Source organism: Apteryx mantelli, chromosome 5 (assembly GCF_036417845.1).
Source record: "Apteryx mantelli isolate bAptMan1 chromosome 5, bAptMan1.hap1, whole genome shotgun sequence".
Taxonomy (NCBI): domain Eukaryota; kingdom Metazoa; phylum Chordata; class Aves; order Apterygiformes; family Apterygidae; genus Apteryx; species Apteryx mantelli.
Genome location: NC_089982.1, coordinates 6,508,317 through 6,524,050, shown reverse-complemented (window position 1 = coordinate 6,524,050; position 15,734 = coordinate 6,508,317). Strand labels below are relative to the sequence as shown.

At 41.2% G+C, this 15,734-nt stretch overlaps 1 protein-coding gene across 1 annotated transcript in view; it reads right to left on the bottom strand.

The window, feature by feature from the left end:
- Positions 1 to 7,069: 7,069 nt before the first annotated feature.
- The window catches only part of CDS1 (CDP-diacylglycerol synthase 1), a 34,112-nt gene continuing 25,447 nt past the window's right edge, over positions 7,070 to 15,734 (bottom strand). The window contains exons 11-13 of the mRNA XM_067296985.1: positions 13,321 to 13,440; positions 11,238 to 11,341; positions 7,070 to 9,959 (exon numbers count right to left, since the gene is read on the bottom strand). Coding sequence (XP_067153086.1) covers positions 9,830 to 9,959; positions 11,238 to 11,341; positions 13,321 to 13,440 — 354 coding nt within the window. The 3' untranslated portion in view covers positions 7,070 to 9,829. The remainder of the gene's footprint in view (positions 9,960 to 11,237; positions 11,342 to 13,320; positions 13,441 to 15,734) is intronic.

Genomic DNA, 15,734 nt, shown 5'->3' with positions numbered 1-15,734 from the left:
TTTCTAGAACACTGTATATTTTAATGGCATACCTTATTTTCTTGTGTTTTTCCTGAAGACCTAAGGAAAGTTAGAGCCCGCACCCAAAAAAAGATGGTAGCAGGAGTTCTGTTGCAAACCAATTAGTTTTAATTCTTAAATCATCGCAATAAATCAGTAAGAATATGTTGATTAAAATAAAATAGCAACTTAAGGTAAGACTGCAAATGCCTCATTTGCAATGGCCAGTACCATTGATCTGGAATACTTGCTTAAGTACTCTGCAATGTGGCTGTTGTTAGCTGAACTTGTGGTCTTCGCTCCTGTTGGGTATTAATAGGCAACTAGCTTAGGTGACACATGCCAGAACACTTTGGACTCATATAGCTTCTCTATTTTTAAACTGGTTATACTAGTTTTTTTTCATCAAGGCTATCATAATCTCAGTCAGCACTGGGCGGCAGGATGCTGCAGTTCCTAAGGCCACCATTGCTCCTGCAGTCCTGGTCCTCAGCACTTCCGCATCCCCGGCAAGGGTGGGCCTTGTGCCCACCTGGAAGTTGAAACTCTCTGCGGAGTTAGTTAAAATACAACATATTTTCCCCTGGTGTTCCCTAACATTGACCAGCTGCTTGTTTTTTGACTAACGAAACTTCAGGTGGCTTTTGTGCAACACATCATCTTTTCTTTTACTGTACCACCACTGCTTCACCTGCTAGAAGTGTGAATTTTGCAGCGCCCATGGTAGGAAGGCTGCGAACTGGAGGGCAAGGTGCTCTCTGCAAGGCCCCATTGCTCTGGAACAGGCTTTTCTCCAGGGCCTGTCCTTCCCGGTGCCTCCATCTGCAAGGAGGCTGGCGGTGCGGGCTGAAGGGGCGTGGAGGCATCTGCAGGAGAAGGAAAGGGGAGAGGTGTCAGGAAGCCAGACAAGGAGCAGAGTCGCTGCAGGAGCTACTTGCAGAAGTAATACTTTTGGGCTTGTAAAACTATTAGGGATATTACTGGAAGGGACTTCATCCTTGAAATCCTCAAATTTACATTAGCAACCTCTGCGTTTAATCCCATTTAAGTCAAATAAGCCCTTTTAAGAGCACAAGAATGTAGGATTACACAGTTAGTAGAGATGAATATCCCTCTGTGTGGGCAAGGGTAGTCATTTGACCTGATACCCTCTGAAGCCCAGATACACGAGAGGCTAAAGCGTTGGTTTTATTTTACCGAGCAAGATTCCCCGCACAGCTCTAGCCTTCCTGCAGCAGCTTCTCTTGCTGAAGCTACTTTCAGGTTCTAGTTTCACCAGTGCTTTTTTCAAACCGCGACTGTGTTACTATTTTAACTGAGATGGCAGTCTGGTCCTATCTAATCACATCCCTTCTCAGATATGGAGACCCACCTACTACCTTCCTCTTTGTAATGACCGTTTACAAATTTGTCTCTTGTGTCTCCCCTTTCAGTCTTCTCTTTCCCCGATTAACTTGTTGGGGTGACCCAGGCATCCCGCCTAGGCTGCATATTTAAAGCCCCCTCTGATCATGCCGCTTCTCCAAGGCAGCTGTCAGTTTGGTCTGCGTTTTTCTTGTGGCACCATGCTTGAACGTGGACAGGCCGCTCCAAATGAGTCCTTACGCTGAGGAGGAGGATTATTTTGTACATCCTGCATGTTCCACTCCTGCACCTACAAATCCAGCATCCTGCTATGGGTGTCTGCAATAACTTAAAGCAAAACAAAAGAAAAAATGAAAAAGAACCATACCACAACATGGACTACCTACGGATAGCTTGTGTTGCTGCTATCCCTCACAAAAAAGAGCAGGAGATCCAGTTAATTGCATAACTAATGATTCCCCTGCAGCCACTACCTGCTTTAGTGTGGCTCCTTGTCCTTGCTGAACTGTCCCAAATAACTTTCCCATTTTGTCAGTTTTTTCACACACACCCTGCCTTGTTCTTACATCGTTTGCACGTTTAATAATCATGCTGTCCTCCACCGTCCAGTCTGCAAACAAACTCTCCAAACACCACCGCTCCCCGCAAGCCCCTAGTGAATGCATGTGGCTACAAGTATTTTCTTAATTCTTGCTTCTTGCCTTGGGAGACTAAAGGCAGCAAGAGCTGCAGAGCTGGTAGTGTTACTGTTACGTACAGGGGTGAGGTTTGGAGCTGAGCCGCCCTCCCGAGTGCAGGAGCCGCTGGCGCCTGCCGCAAACAGCGGGGGACCTCTAGTGGCACCGCAGCCCTGCTTGGGAGCATGGACAGAGGCTGAAAGGGAACTTGGTCCTGCTGCCGCCACACAGACACTTCTGTTCCCACTGTTTGTGGGAAAAGCAAAATCTGTTTCTTTGGATTACGTGGACTGCTTTAGTTAAAAATTCAGAGAGGGACATGCACGTGCATTGCAGAGACTGTGCTGGCCATGGACTTTGCAGTTGGGTTCAGCTAGGAAAGCTGCTTTCAAGTGACACCCACTTGTTATTTAAACTGTGGAACCTCCCTACTACTTCCCAAACTTCCCTACTATGGAAGTTTGACCCTTACAAGCTGAGCCTAAAAAGGGAGAACAACGGATAGCCAGAGAAGGAAGATCAAGCATAAAAATGGCTGTACTCCATCAGACCAAGGATTCACCCAAGTGCCACGTGTCCAGCAGTGACCATAAGCAGATGCCTGCAAAAGCATAAGCCAGAGCAAATATATACTCTGAGTATTCTTCTAGTCTCCGGTGATTTTTCTGCTCATCCTAGGCCACACATGGATTTTGTCCACTCAATCAGCCTTCTCGGTGTTGTCCAGACTTTCCTCAAAAACCCTGTAAATATCACACATCCACAAGACCCTGTGGCAAGGAATCCCATAGGTTTGCTGTCTGCTGGATGTTGTCTTTCACTGTGAACCTGCCTCCTCCTCACTGCTTGCTCTTGTACCATGAGCCGGTGAACAGCTGCTGCCTGTGCACATGGCTCCAGGCATCTGTGCAGTGCCCTGAGCCCTGAGCTGTCCCCTCCCCTGCGCCACAGTGCTGCCCAGGCGCCTCCCTGGGCTGCCTGCTCCCCTCCCCGAGGAGCCACAGCAAATCACCTTTAATAGAGAGGGCTGTGGCAAATGAGTCTGCTTGCTCTTTACTTTGTGTTGCCACCCATGTGCTGCATGAACTCAGCAGTCAGGCTTTCATCAGTGTCCCAACAAGGACTTGCTCTGGAAGAGCAAGTTCCTCCTCCCATTTCTGCCCCCCCCCCCCCGAGTACTTCTCTCTACTTGTGTTCAAGAAAACCCTTTCCCCCCCTCCAGTACATGACAATCAATTTATTCTGTGCATCCCCAGGTGCAACAGGTCCAGGAAAAAAAAAAAGTAACTTTTCTTTTTTAGCTCATCTTGACTAAAAGACTTAAGTCTAGACAGGTTTAGATTCTGTTCATGTACCAAGTTGAAGAGATCAGGAAAACTTACACCAGAGGAAAGCTGCAACTTTTCCAGTGATCCAGCACAGATGGGCAACTGTTGGTGCAGGGATTCTGTAATACAGGCAGAGCAGCACGTGGTTTCGCACCCTCCAATTTTCTGGTGCAACAATATCTGTTTGGCTCAGGTGCAAGTCAAGGTGCAACATGGTAGCAAAGCAACTTTAGTGGAAGTGGAGGTGTGTGAGGGGTAAGATTAACTCAAAGAGGCTGTATCAAGAAAAGGGTACCCACAATTAAGCAAAGTGATCCAATGCAAACATGATTTTCTTCTTCAAAACAAATACAAGTTAACTGTCCAGCAGCTTGCCTGCATCTTAGTTGCTGGCAGTAGGATAGGACCTGGCCTCTAGTTTTAGAGTTTCCTTCTGAATGTAAAGTCTGCTGCTCGTCTCTGAAAGTTGTTTTGGTGGAGCAGGCTATAGCACAGTTCTGTGTCTGATGAGATTTATGGCTCGGTATGTCAGGACACCACATGTGTCTGGTCTAATAGTTTCTCAAACCAGAAACAAGTTTAAAGTATGCAAAGCTACACACACCCTTGAAGTAGACACACAAAACCCAATGATTAACCATACTTAGGTAGTTAACGCAAGCCAGTGTTAGGCAACTGGAGCTTTTACTATGTTTTCTTTAGAGGTGTGTGTAATTCTTGCCAGATAGCACAAGTATTTAGTTTCCGGTGATCAAAGAGCAGGGTCCTTGCAGCAGAAGTGAAAATATCTCCTCCTGTTCTAAGAGCTGTGCGTGGACCTAGCTTAAAGCTTGTGGCAGCTTCGAGACACGAGCAGCTGGCTGATTTGTTTGCCATTAGCGCAGCACCTCTGCAAAGGACCACTGGCATGTTTAAGGCCCTGACCTGAGCGGCACCAGAGCAGGCCAGCAATTCACAGCACATTTGCTGTGGCTTGGGGTGGGGGGGGTTGGTGCTAACAGCTGCACTGGAAAGAGCTGCAAAAAGGAATGCTAAAAACAAAGTCATGCTTAATATTTTATTTCAGATGACTTTCTATATTATGTGCAAGAGAATTGATGGCAATTAAACGGGGCTAATGTTTTACAGCTTTATCTCACTATGAGAATATGTCGACTTTTCATACTCGTTTGTGAAGGATAAGTCTGTGCCTGTCAAATCCTAACTAAATGCTAATAATATCAGTCTTTCTCACCTGTTCCTTTGGAGATCAGAATGTGTCACTGTAGTTTGCATAACAAGCATTGATATTCAGAATTCAGGCTGTGATATATGCAATGAACAAATCATAATATTAGCTGTAATAGTCAGCAGTACATGCTTGTGGGTGTCACTTGAATTACAGCCTGTTTCTGGAATTTACTGTCAGACAGAAAGCTGTATCTACCTTAAAGGGAAATCTATACAATTTGAGCTTGCTAAACCATGGAACTGAATTTCCATTTTGTAATGGAGAAATTATTTGTGAAAAGGAGAAACATATATACCTTAGCTATGTGCCAGTTCTAGTAAAAATCTGAACAGAGGGACTTGCACATTAAGACTTAAATGCTATGTAGGATAACTGAAATCAACTTAAAAAAAAAAAAGGGGGGGGTGGAAGAGGAAGAAAAAGATTCACTATCTCCATCCCCGACAAATGCACAAAGAAGGATTACTTCCACTGTCAGGACAGTTTATGGCTACACTCACGTCTCTTGGGGCAGATGAAAGGATCTGCTTCTGAGTAGCACAACTTCAAGTGGCCATTCAGCGAGTCAGGCCTATGACGAGCAGAGCAATGCTGTGCTGACTGCTTTGGGGAAAGGGGTCACCTCCTTACTCCAGCAAGGGAAATTATTTCAGTTCCTCTTTGCCAAAAACTGTGCTGACCAGCTTTGCCATGTGCGCCTGGATACTTGAAAACTTTTGGTCTGTTGAAGATAAAAAATTCCTGTTTCTGTGCAAGTAACAGTCCAAAGCATTATCTGTGTAGCAGGAGAAAATTCATCACTGAATTCCCCTCTTTCTCCCAGGAAAGAACAAGGAAGTGGCTGCGGGCCACAGGAAAGCTCCCTTTGTGCCCCTCCGTTAGCTTCCTAAAGCCAGAGGAGATGCACAGCATCTCTGACACTGCCAGGGAAATATCCCTGAGGAGGGACAGTGGCAGCACTTAGCAGATGCCAGTCTTCATTGTAACTGAGAAACTACATGCATTTGTTAGCTTATTTTATTACTCTAGCTTTATAAGGCTACTTCCAAGAGGAAGAGCAGGCCAGTCTAGATGCCCAAGAAAATGAGGAATTTCATGTGAAATAGCCTCCAGTTAAGCAGGTGCCTCCTCAAGGATGGAATGGGTCAGGAAGCAAAAAAGGATGAACTCCAGATGGCACGTTTCAGCTTCCAGGAAGAAATGGAAAATCCAGTGGAAGGGATACTGCTTGGTGACCATCTGCAGTCTCCTCCTACCCCAAAAAACAAGCTAGAGAAAAGGACAAGTAGGGACAGACCCTAGATGAGAAGCATGGGGGCTGGGAACATTTAATAGAGTATAACCTTAACAGGCGCACCTCCAAACTGAAGCCCCAGTTACCACCCCTGTGCACACACACATGGAAGAAGAAAGAAGCTCATGGACTTATGGTGAGGTTGCAGGAGTTGAAGTGCCTTGGATCCAAGACTGAAGAGGGAAGGAACAGGAAAACAGGAGAGAGACAGCTGCACGCTGTGGCCCCATCATGTCCGCACACAGCAAATACTTACAGGCACATGCCAGCAGGGCAAGGAATAATGAATGGGAAGTTGGATTCAGAACAAGAAAGTTATGCAACTCCTGCCACCAAGAAAACTGAAAGATTACTGGAGTTTCTATAAGCAGAATTTCATCCGGGGCAGGGGGGAGAAAAGCAGTCACCAAGTCCTCCCTGAATGGGAGCTTTAATCTTAGTTTTGCTGCTCTCTCCTCTCTCCCCAGAGGGCTGGAAAAACAGCAGGAACAAAACATGGCACCAGAGAAATCGGAGGAGGTCTGACTGGACCTCCCGAGGAAGTGCCCCAATGACTGTAGCGTTCCTTCCCAGCAAAGCTCACCAGTATCACTTCTGTTTCTTCTTTTTGGAAGAAGTGCATCACCTCTCTTTACCGATTGTGAATGAAGGGGAGAACGAGGGGAGTGAGAATCAGGGCACGGGGTGCTCTTACGTGTGCCTTGTTGCCTACGGCAGCCTCTTCCAGCTGCTCACTAGTGTGCTGTAAAGACCACAGGCAGCAATTTTTTCTACATTAAGCGTAGAGGGTAACAAATGCATTGCTTTTCAGTTTTGTCAGCTACAACTAACTGCAGTAGCCATGCAGGACTGTACATCGTGTGCAATTCAGTCTGAAAAATAATGAAGTGCATTACATTAAAATGGTCATCTTATTGAAGAAATGACAAATTTGTATGTCTTTGGAGATGAGACATCATACAAGTTACTAGTAGCAACAGTCTGGGATAACTTACATCACAATATCAGGACTAGCATCTTGAGGGGGAAAAACATAGGAAATTAATAGCTGCTTTAAGGAGAAAGAATGCAACCTGAAGGAATAACAGAATAATATAGATTTTTTTTTTTAAGAAATCTCCACCTATGGTACATGCTATAGGAAATAAATACAAATAAACCAAAAACAAGAGTATTTTCTCTCCCAGCTTTATTTTCACAATGCCTGCTTCAATGAAAGGTTGAAACAATCAAACCAAAACAGACATTATATACCAATATCATTTACAATATTTACATAATATACATATTTTGCTCAACAGGCCATTACAGCAACTTCGAATAAAAGTGCAAGTGAAAAGAATCACCGGTTGTAAAAGTTAAACTTTCCTGTTGATCATGTTGTATGCTTGAACAGAAGTCATGAGTGGGGTAAATTCATTTCATAGGAAGCAAGAATAATTGTCACTTCACAGTGAGTGAACCCTGCTGAGCTTTATTTACACCAAAGCCTAACCCAGCAGAAAACTCTTACTCTTTCAAGAAAAAGAGATTAATGGCTTCAAAAGTGATCCTTTCTTAATTTTTAACTTTGACCAGCAGAACCTTTCTTTTGTACATTTAACTGTGCAAATAGATAGCAATTCATTTCAAATGCTCTATTGTATTAAATGCTAAAATATATTTTAACTTCCTTATTATACATGCTATAAAATTACACTAAAAAGTTCAAGTTTTAGAAGTAACAATTACCTTTCTATGTATATTATATATAATTTTTACACACAGGATAAAGATCACCCAGCTCCGATATTTAAGGGAAAAAAAAAAAAAGTAAGCGCCTACCAAAGTCCCATATGTAACCAAAGTCTTATCTAAACGTTTATTATCCACGTATGCTAGTTTGGTCCCCCTCTCTGGTGCGTGCACTCCTGTTTCCCCTCCCCTCCTTTTTAAAGCATCACTCCATGTGATACACTCCCTGGCTGTGCTACCTTTTAACCTCAGGCTACGCTGCCCTTTGAGTGGAAGAGCCAAAATTGAGTCCCCTCCAATTAACAAGTCAAACAGCCACTGAAGGACAAGTGGCTAATGACATATTTTAAAATTGCCATTTTTCCAAGTGTTCCTTCAATACAGTACTGCAATCTCCAAGGTGACCGTAGGAAGTACTAAATTATTTTAATTCTCTCAGATACCTGACATCAGCAGAAGTTATTGAGAACTAGATTTCCATTTCATAACAAGGTTACAGGACTGCTTTTCTATATACAAGCTGTACACACAGTACCGTGGCCTAAGTGCAAAACAGAATGTACAGTGGTCTCTGAGCCTGATCACGTGTAAACAAAACCAGTCCAAATTCGACAACTTATCACCTACCCTAGTGATTTTCTCCATGTTTTTCCTCCCTTCACGTAGCACCAACCATTTAAGATTTTCACCTTTAACACATATATTTAACCATTTATATATACATATATATAAACATATATATATATATACACACACACCCCTTCCCACACATACATATGTGGCATCAGTATGTTCACTGCAAGAGAAACTTACAGTAGGTTGGAAAATTAAATTGTATCAAGTTACAGCATACCGAAATAAATTCGGCATTTGTGCTTTTTGTTCATAAAGGAATAATTTTCATCATCTCTCTCTCAAAAAAAAAGCTTAAATTTTAATTTGCATTAAGATATGTCACATGATGAAAAGAGTTAGAAAACAACTAAGTCTGAGAACCAAAGAACATCAACTTTCCTCTCATATGTTCCACTAAGTCTACAGAATAGCTGCTTCCTATAGAAGTTCTTCATTCTGGCTCCCATATTGTTGCCCAGGCTTTCTCGAGGATCCTTGAATTTCTTAATAAATGGCAACACACCAAAGAATCGTGCATCCTGTCTTACACAATGCACATTAATCCCGTAAAAGTTTCCGCCTTCAGTGAATAACACATTAATAAAATAGCACTTAAACTTCACTTTTTACCCAGGACCTCAAAGTGCTTTTAAAATACCCCATTTCTACACGTTTGGGAAGAGGCACAAGGAATAAGGCTTGAATTAATGCCTTCAGATACTGACCATCCCATGGAAACCAAGAGCCTAAACTAAGTTCTCCTGAATACGTTTACTGGGTTGGAGAATCCCATTTTGTCAGATAATCTCCACTCCTGGATGTGCAACACACTTTATAATCCATAACATTAACCAGAAAATAGCAGCTCTACAGCCCAAGTAGCTCAACTGTAAAGACACTTCTCTCTTGAAAGCCTGAAATAGTTTCATAAGGAAACCATTTAATTAAAACTGCTTCATAGTTAGTTAGTTAATATTAGAAGTCAGGCTTTGCCTAGCTGTGAGCACTGCTTTGACCAGGCAAACAATTATTTTCTGGCAAATTATAACTTCAGCACCAAGCTAGATAAAATAGCCATTGCCTGCCTCATCTGATTATACTTCAGTAGCCATTTTAGACCAAAAAAGTATTGCTAAGACATGCAGTAAAGAACTTATTAAAAACAAAAGCTGAATTGAGGAAATTTCATTAAAATTTGTTCTATAAATATCTCAGTGTCCATACGGTCTTACTGTTTCCTCATGTTAGTAGTTCTAATCCAGGACAATTTAAAATGAATTGTTTTTTTTTAAAATATGAAGCCTGTCAGGCTGGGTGCTGAAGGAGGACTGATGCCATCGATTTCAGGAAATAAAATACATCGAAAACGTACTGTTATTTTGCAAGCATTTTGACTGTTTGGGGAGTAACAGATCTTGTGTGCCCTTACTTTAAAGTCACAGCATTCACATTAATTTCAGGAAAGAAACATTCACCTCTTCCAGACCACAAACTACTCTTCCTTCAGCTGTCTTTGTGCACATTTGTAATGCTTTTCCACAGACTTCTCAAACGTTGTTTTCTTGTAGTCCTCCATTTTGACCAACTATCCTCTCAGAGATGGCTGCAGGATCCCTTTTTCAACTAGATGAGATTTCAGAGTTTTATATACATCTAACTGTTGCTCTGGCTGAAGTATCAGTAGTTGCTTCAACAGCTTGCTGGGATTTGGACCCCTATCAATAAAAAAAAAAAAGTTTTTTTTTTTTTTTTTTTTAAATCAATAACAATTCTAAAGAAACTTTTAGGCAGCTTTTAATTTTTCCCTTGCTGCCCAAACACTGTCTTCCCTTTTTTGGGGACCCCAAAATAGAGGTTTTCCTAGTCTAATGATCTCCTCAAGATGCATGAGCTATTTAGCGAGCACCACTGGGAAAACATTCTCCTTAGCTGAATCTGAACAAAAACAGAAAAGTATTTCTCATATTTGCTGCCTTGTGGAGATATTAGAAGGTTTATGACAAAGAGAAGATTCACTGATTCATTCTTCATCATTGAAGTCACATTATTCATAAAAAGATTTTTTTAATATCTGTTGCAGGATAAGCTGTGTATTGCCAAAATAAATGGAAAGTTGGCCAGGTCAGATAATTTAACCAAGGCAATTTAACCAAGGTTTTCTAAATAACAAATTTATGAGCCTCATTTTCAGCTAGTCATTTTATCTGTCTATATATACACACATATACACACACACATATACATATGCGCACGTGTGTGCATGTGCATGTATACCTCTAAGTTAGGCTGAATATGAGGCAAAGAATCTGTAGCCAATAATTATTTAGCCATATGCATTTATAAAACTAAAGGCATTTATGAATTCTGATACCTACAACCCTTTACCTTGAATTCCCCCCGCCCCAAGGAACTAAAATGACCAGCCCTAATAGAACTATCATTCCAATGATTTCTTCTAAGAAGTTGTTGTGGTTCAGGAAAGACAGGCAATATTTTTAACAAGTTGTCTCCTATCTTTAACCTTCATATTTTAATCTTAAACAGAAAGTTTCAAGTCAAGACTCTGAGAAATACTGAAATCTATGGAAAGAACTGCAGTTAGCCTCACAACCTACAGCACCTCCAGGACCCACGCAGGTATGGCCTGCAGGGAAGCAGATGCTTCAACAGCCCTCCCGCCTGAAGCCCTATATCCTCATAACCCGCCCCGCTGCCCCAACCAGTAAATCCCAGTAAAGCTTCTAAAAGGCTGCTACACAAAACTTAATGTTCAGGGGGAGCAGATTACTGTTAACACTAGTCACAGAAACATTAAGGCATAGTTTTAACCTCATACAAATCCTCAGAAGTAACATACGTTTCCTTAATACTTCCATAAATCAGATTTTAGAAATAACCTCTGCTATGCCAACTGTACAGAACAGGACACGTACAAGTAGTTTGATACAGCTCCTATAAAAGTTTAAGTAGTTCAGACTGTAAAAAGCCCATACCGTATGAAGCTGGTGATATACACGTGAACAAAAGTGGCCATCAAGTACTGACAATCAAAGCGATCCATTATCCCGCCGTGCCCAGGGATTGTGTCTGCAAAATCCTTTTGGGGGTGAGGGACAAGAGAAAAACGTCGTGACAAGTGATTCAAATGAAATGCGCTAATGAAGCGTCACTTAACAGCAGTACATTAAGGCCTCAGTTAAGCTATAGCTTAACTGTGCTGAGCCAAAAGTTAGCAAGAACCTCTTTGCTGAAAGAGTTTTGAGCTGCAAAGATGAGCTAAGGGGTGAGAAGAAAAGAGTAAAGAGATGAAGCAGCTTGTCCACAGTCACACGAGAAGACAGCAGTAGATCTGGGTGCAGACTTGCCAGTACCTAATACGTGTGCGTGACTTCACATAAATCATTCTATTTTGTAGCAAACCTCTTAAGGTGGTTGCTCTAGTTTCTTGCCTATGCAGGACCAAACTCTCCTCTTTAATACTTTTATTGCTTTGTCCTCTATTGGTGGCTGCTGCTGAAGTGTTATTCCAGGGAATATATATTTGCAAGAGAAGTAGTAACCTGAGAATTCTTTCTTTTGTTTAAACACCGTCTTTGCAAATCATACTGCCAATTCACCTGCCAGTTTTTTCATTGACTTCTTGGCAAACATAATTAAAAAGCATGATACATGCATGCAATATAAACATATTTAACAGAATCAAAACTATGTAGTGAAAAAATATTTATCACTTCAAAAAAATTCTGATGCAAACAAGGCTCAAAAGACCACATTTGTGTTACCCAAGATTGTCTGTAAAGCAACTTCATCAATAAAACTAGCATTACATATCCTTTCATTCATCCCTGCTCAGTTGTGGACTCTCTCGGTAAAATCCTGACTTTCGTCACATGAGGAGACTGTTTAACTTGCTGACAACATGCCCTGCACTCATGACACCTATTCCAGCCCGCCAGCGTCCACGCAGCTGTGAACTGTCTGCACTTGTGAGCTGCCTTTAGTAACAATTCCACAACATTCCTATCCTCCCAACTTGGTACTTTGATCGTAGGCTTGGGGCACAGAGATGTTAAAAATCAACTTTTATACATTTTATTTTAAGAATAAATGCTGCTTTTTAGCAGCATCTTTCTCCCTCCAAAAGTCCTTCTTTGCACAAACATTTCTTTGCTGCTCTGGCACGCAGGCACGGCAGTGCACGAGGCTGCAGCTAGCAAAGTGTCGGGCAATGCACATGGAGCAGCATAAGTATAGAGTATAAATGTAGTATAAGGGATAAAGTATAAGCACATGTAAGGAAGTGCAGCACAAAATGATGTTTATATGCTTCCCTGCAAAGCACATGCCAAAACTGGTGGACACAGGGAACAACAACAGTAAGCAACAGGATAAAAATTACAGCAGTCCTACCAAGAAATAAAGGAGGTCAGGAGAAAATTTGGGGCTGCCCTCTTCCCATACTCCTGCTGCTATTTAATGCCAGCCAGGGACAATACTGCCACCACACAAGTGACAGCGCACACCTTGCAATAAACAGAGGTTAGCACATCACATCTTTTGCCAATATATGCTCTTGCTACAAGGATGCACCATATTGGCAAAGGCAGCCAAACATCTCATGCCTGGGTGAACTTCACATGTCAGCATCTGCATGTGACACAAATACTGTTGCTAAAAGACACTCAGCCAAAATTTGAAGGGTGAACTGCAGTAAGTGACTGCCAAGTATCTACAGATTACCATTCATGTTAAAAATAGTGTAATATCACATCTTGTTTGTCTAAACCGCTTTGGAGACATGACTTGGAAGAGAAAATATCAACCAAAATATAAAAACAAAGTACTATTAAAAGTTGCCAACACTGAAGTCGCACGTTGATTACAGAGTTTTAAGAATAACACATATGTATATCTGATAAAACAAAGCACTGCTACTCAAGCTCAAAAACAGCTCAAACATCTTCTCATCTTACTAGAAAGACTAAGCAAAAATCACTGCAATCAATAATCTCAAACCCCTAAATAACTTAACGTGGACAACCAAAACAAAACCAGCTTACAGGAGTGATTACACACCTTGATTTTGAAAGCTCTTTTAAATCCACTTGCAAAGAATCCTCCAAATGGCCCAATTAAAGAGGCAAATGTTGCCAATGCAATGCTGTGCATCTGAAATGGGTACATATTCACCGATTCCTACAAGAAAAATAAAGTATTTCAATAGGTTCAGTGATTGTAGACATTTTTTGCTTAAATATTTCAAAACTGTGCTGTTACAGAGCAACAATGGCCGTAAAGCATCTGACTTTCCTGATACAAAGTAATACTTTAAAGAAAGGAAGAGTACAGATACATTGGAGAATACTGCTGAAAGCTTCCATTTGTGTGAACAGGATGGAGCGTTCAGGGTTGCTAGAACAGTTAAACATTCTGGAGAAATGTTGTATTTTGCAGACAATCCATTCGTTAATCAAAAAAAATATCATCACTAATTTTATAACATACAATGGGACTCTAAGTCTTCCCCAGCTCTGCTCTTCCAGTTTCCTTCCTAGCTTTTTTCATTTCCTGTAGAGAAAGGAACTTTCCACAATTTCCTAGATATTTCTGAAGATTAAGTGGCCTAATGCTCTAAGGAAACCGTTCACCTTCATTCAATTCACTATCACAGCTATTCCTTTCAAGTGCTCTCAAGAGGCAGATATGAATTTAGCATGAGTCTGCCATACTGTCACCTATAAGTAAATACTGTAATAGTAGGAGATAAAGGGTTTGCCTCCATTAATACTTTTGTGCTTGCATTTAAACATATACTGTTCCCCTCATCTTGTTCACAGACTTCAAGTTTGTTTCGATCTGTGTGAATACTTACAGATAGGAAAGATTTCACTGGCAACAGGTACCTTCCTTCCTTCCTGACAGAGATTAGAAACAAGATAGATAATATTTTTTGCAACTTACCTTTGAGCACTTCTAAGTCAATGGCACAAACTTCTGCCTTTGAGGGAATGCTATGCTGGCCTCATCCCCGAGCTGTAGCTGAAAATTCCTGAATCTTGCATTCCCAATTGGCATCACAGCCAACACCAGTTATCTTTGTGAATACTCTGTGCACCTATTTCAAGACAAGTTTGTTTTGGACTAACTATTCACTTGGTCAAACAGAAAACTTTTTGACTTGGAATATTAAGGTTATTTTGTTGGGAAAACACAAGGCTTGACATCTCTTACACCAAGCAAAAGGGTCTCCCACACATGATATCTGGCTATATTTCTGAGAGAGAATAGCAGCAGCTGAATAACAAAAAAGGCTGTTGCAGAAATAAGTGAATTGAATTTGACTTTTTTTTTTTTTTTGAGTGGTAAAACTAGTTCGGTCCTCAAAGGGCTTGTCATCCTTTTTTAGGGTTAACTGACATCGTTCTATTAGACTATCACAGAGCTGGGTTACGTTCCCTTTCCCTTGTCCTTTACTGAAATGCACAGTATAGCTGTACAAAATAAGATGTTCCTCTTTGCTCAGTTCACATTATGATTTTATGCACGAAAGTCTTTTATTAAGTTTGCAACTAAATCAGCAGTCCCGCAACTTCAGTCCTTGAAATAACGATACACTCATTCAGTATGAAAGTAAGAGCTCCTTTTAGATGTAACCTTGCTTTTTAAAACAAGCAGCTGTAGCTGTTCATTCCTTTTAGTCTTCAGTTTTTGTAAATGACTACAACTCTCATCTGAAATAACTTGTGGCTTGTTATTGCAACCATATGGACTTTTCCCATTAAATATTATATAAATCTAAACACGGGTAATGCCCGCTGCCTCTGTTGGTGTTGTCTACTCATTCTCTGTGCTGAACCAATGAACATGACAGGAGAGTGAAACAGAATATGAACTGCTAGTAAGTGGGTTCTGTGTTTATCACTGTCATCTCTTTGCCTTACAGGAAAGGCTATGACAGCCTTTATTCTAGCCTTATTTCTATTAGGTGTCCTCTTCCTGTCCGAGTTCCTCTAGAGGTCTGTGACTCAGGAAGCACTGCTTTCTATAGTAACATGATTGAAGACCTACTTCCTGACAGGTAAAGATACAAATCACTTAAAAGAATTTGCAGGCTGGGTGCGAGGAGAAGGGCAGATGACTAAACTACGTGGAATTACTACCAAGTAATCTTTTTCAGTCAACATAGAAATAGTGGTGTTAACACACAAGAAGCTATTTGACGAAGAAATAAGCCCAATCTTAACAGTAGTTGCACACTACCTGCAAATGGAGTGAAGTTCTAACAGCCTACTAATTTGGGCCTGAACAAACCTTTGTCGAATTTACCACAAGATATTTTGGCTGTTCTTCAGAAATACTTTTGTGTTTCAAATGATTAAATGATGTGTGATACTATTAACAAAATCATCCATTTCCAGGAAAAAGTTTCCTCAGGCAACTTCAGCAAAACATTTCAATTCTGCTCAGGTGACCAACCTTCCAGGGCACGC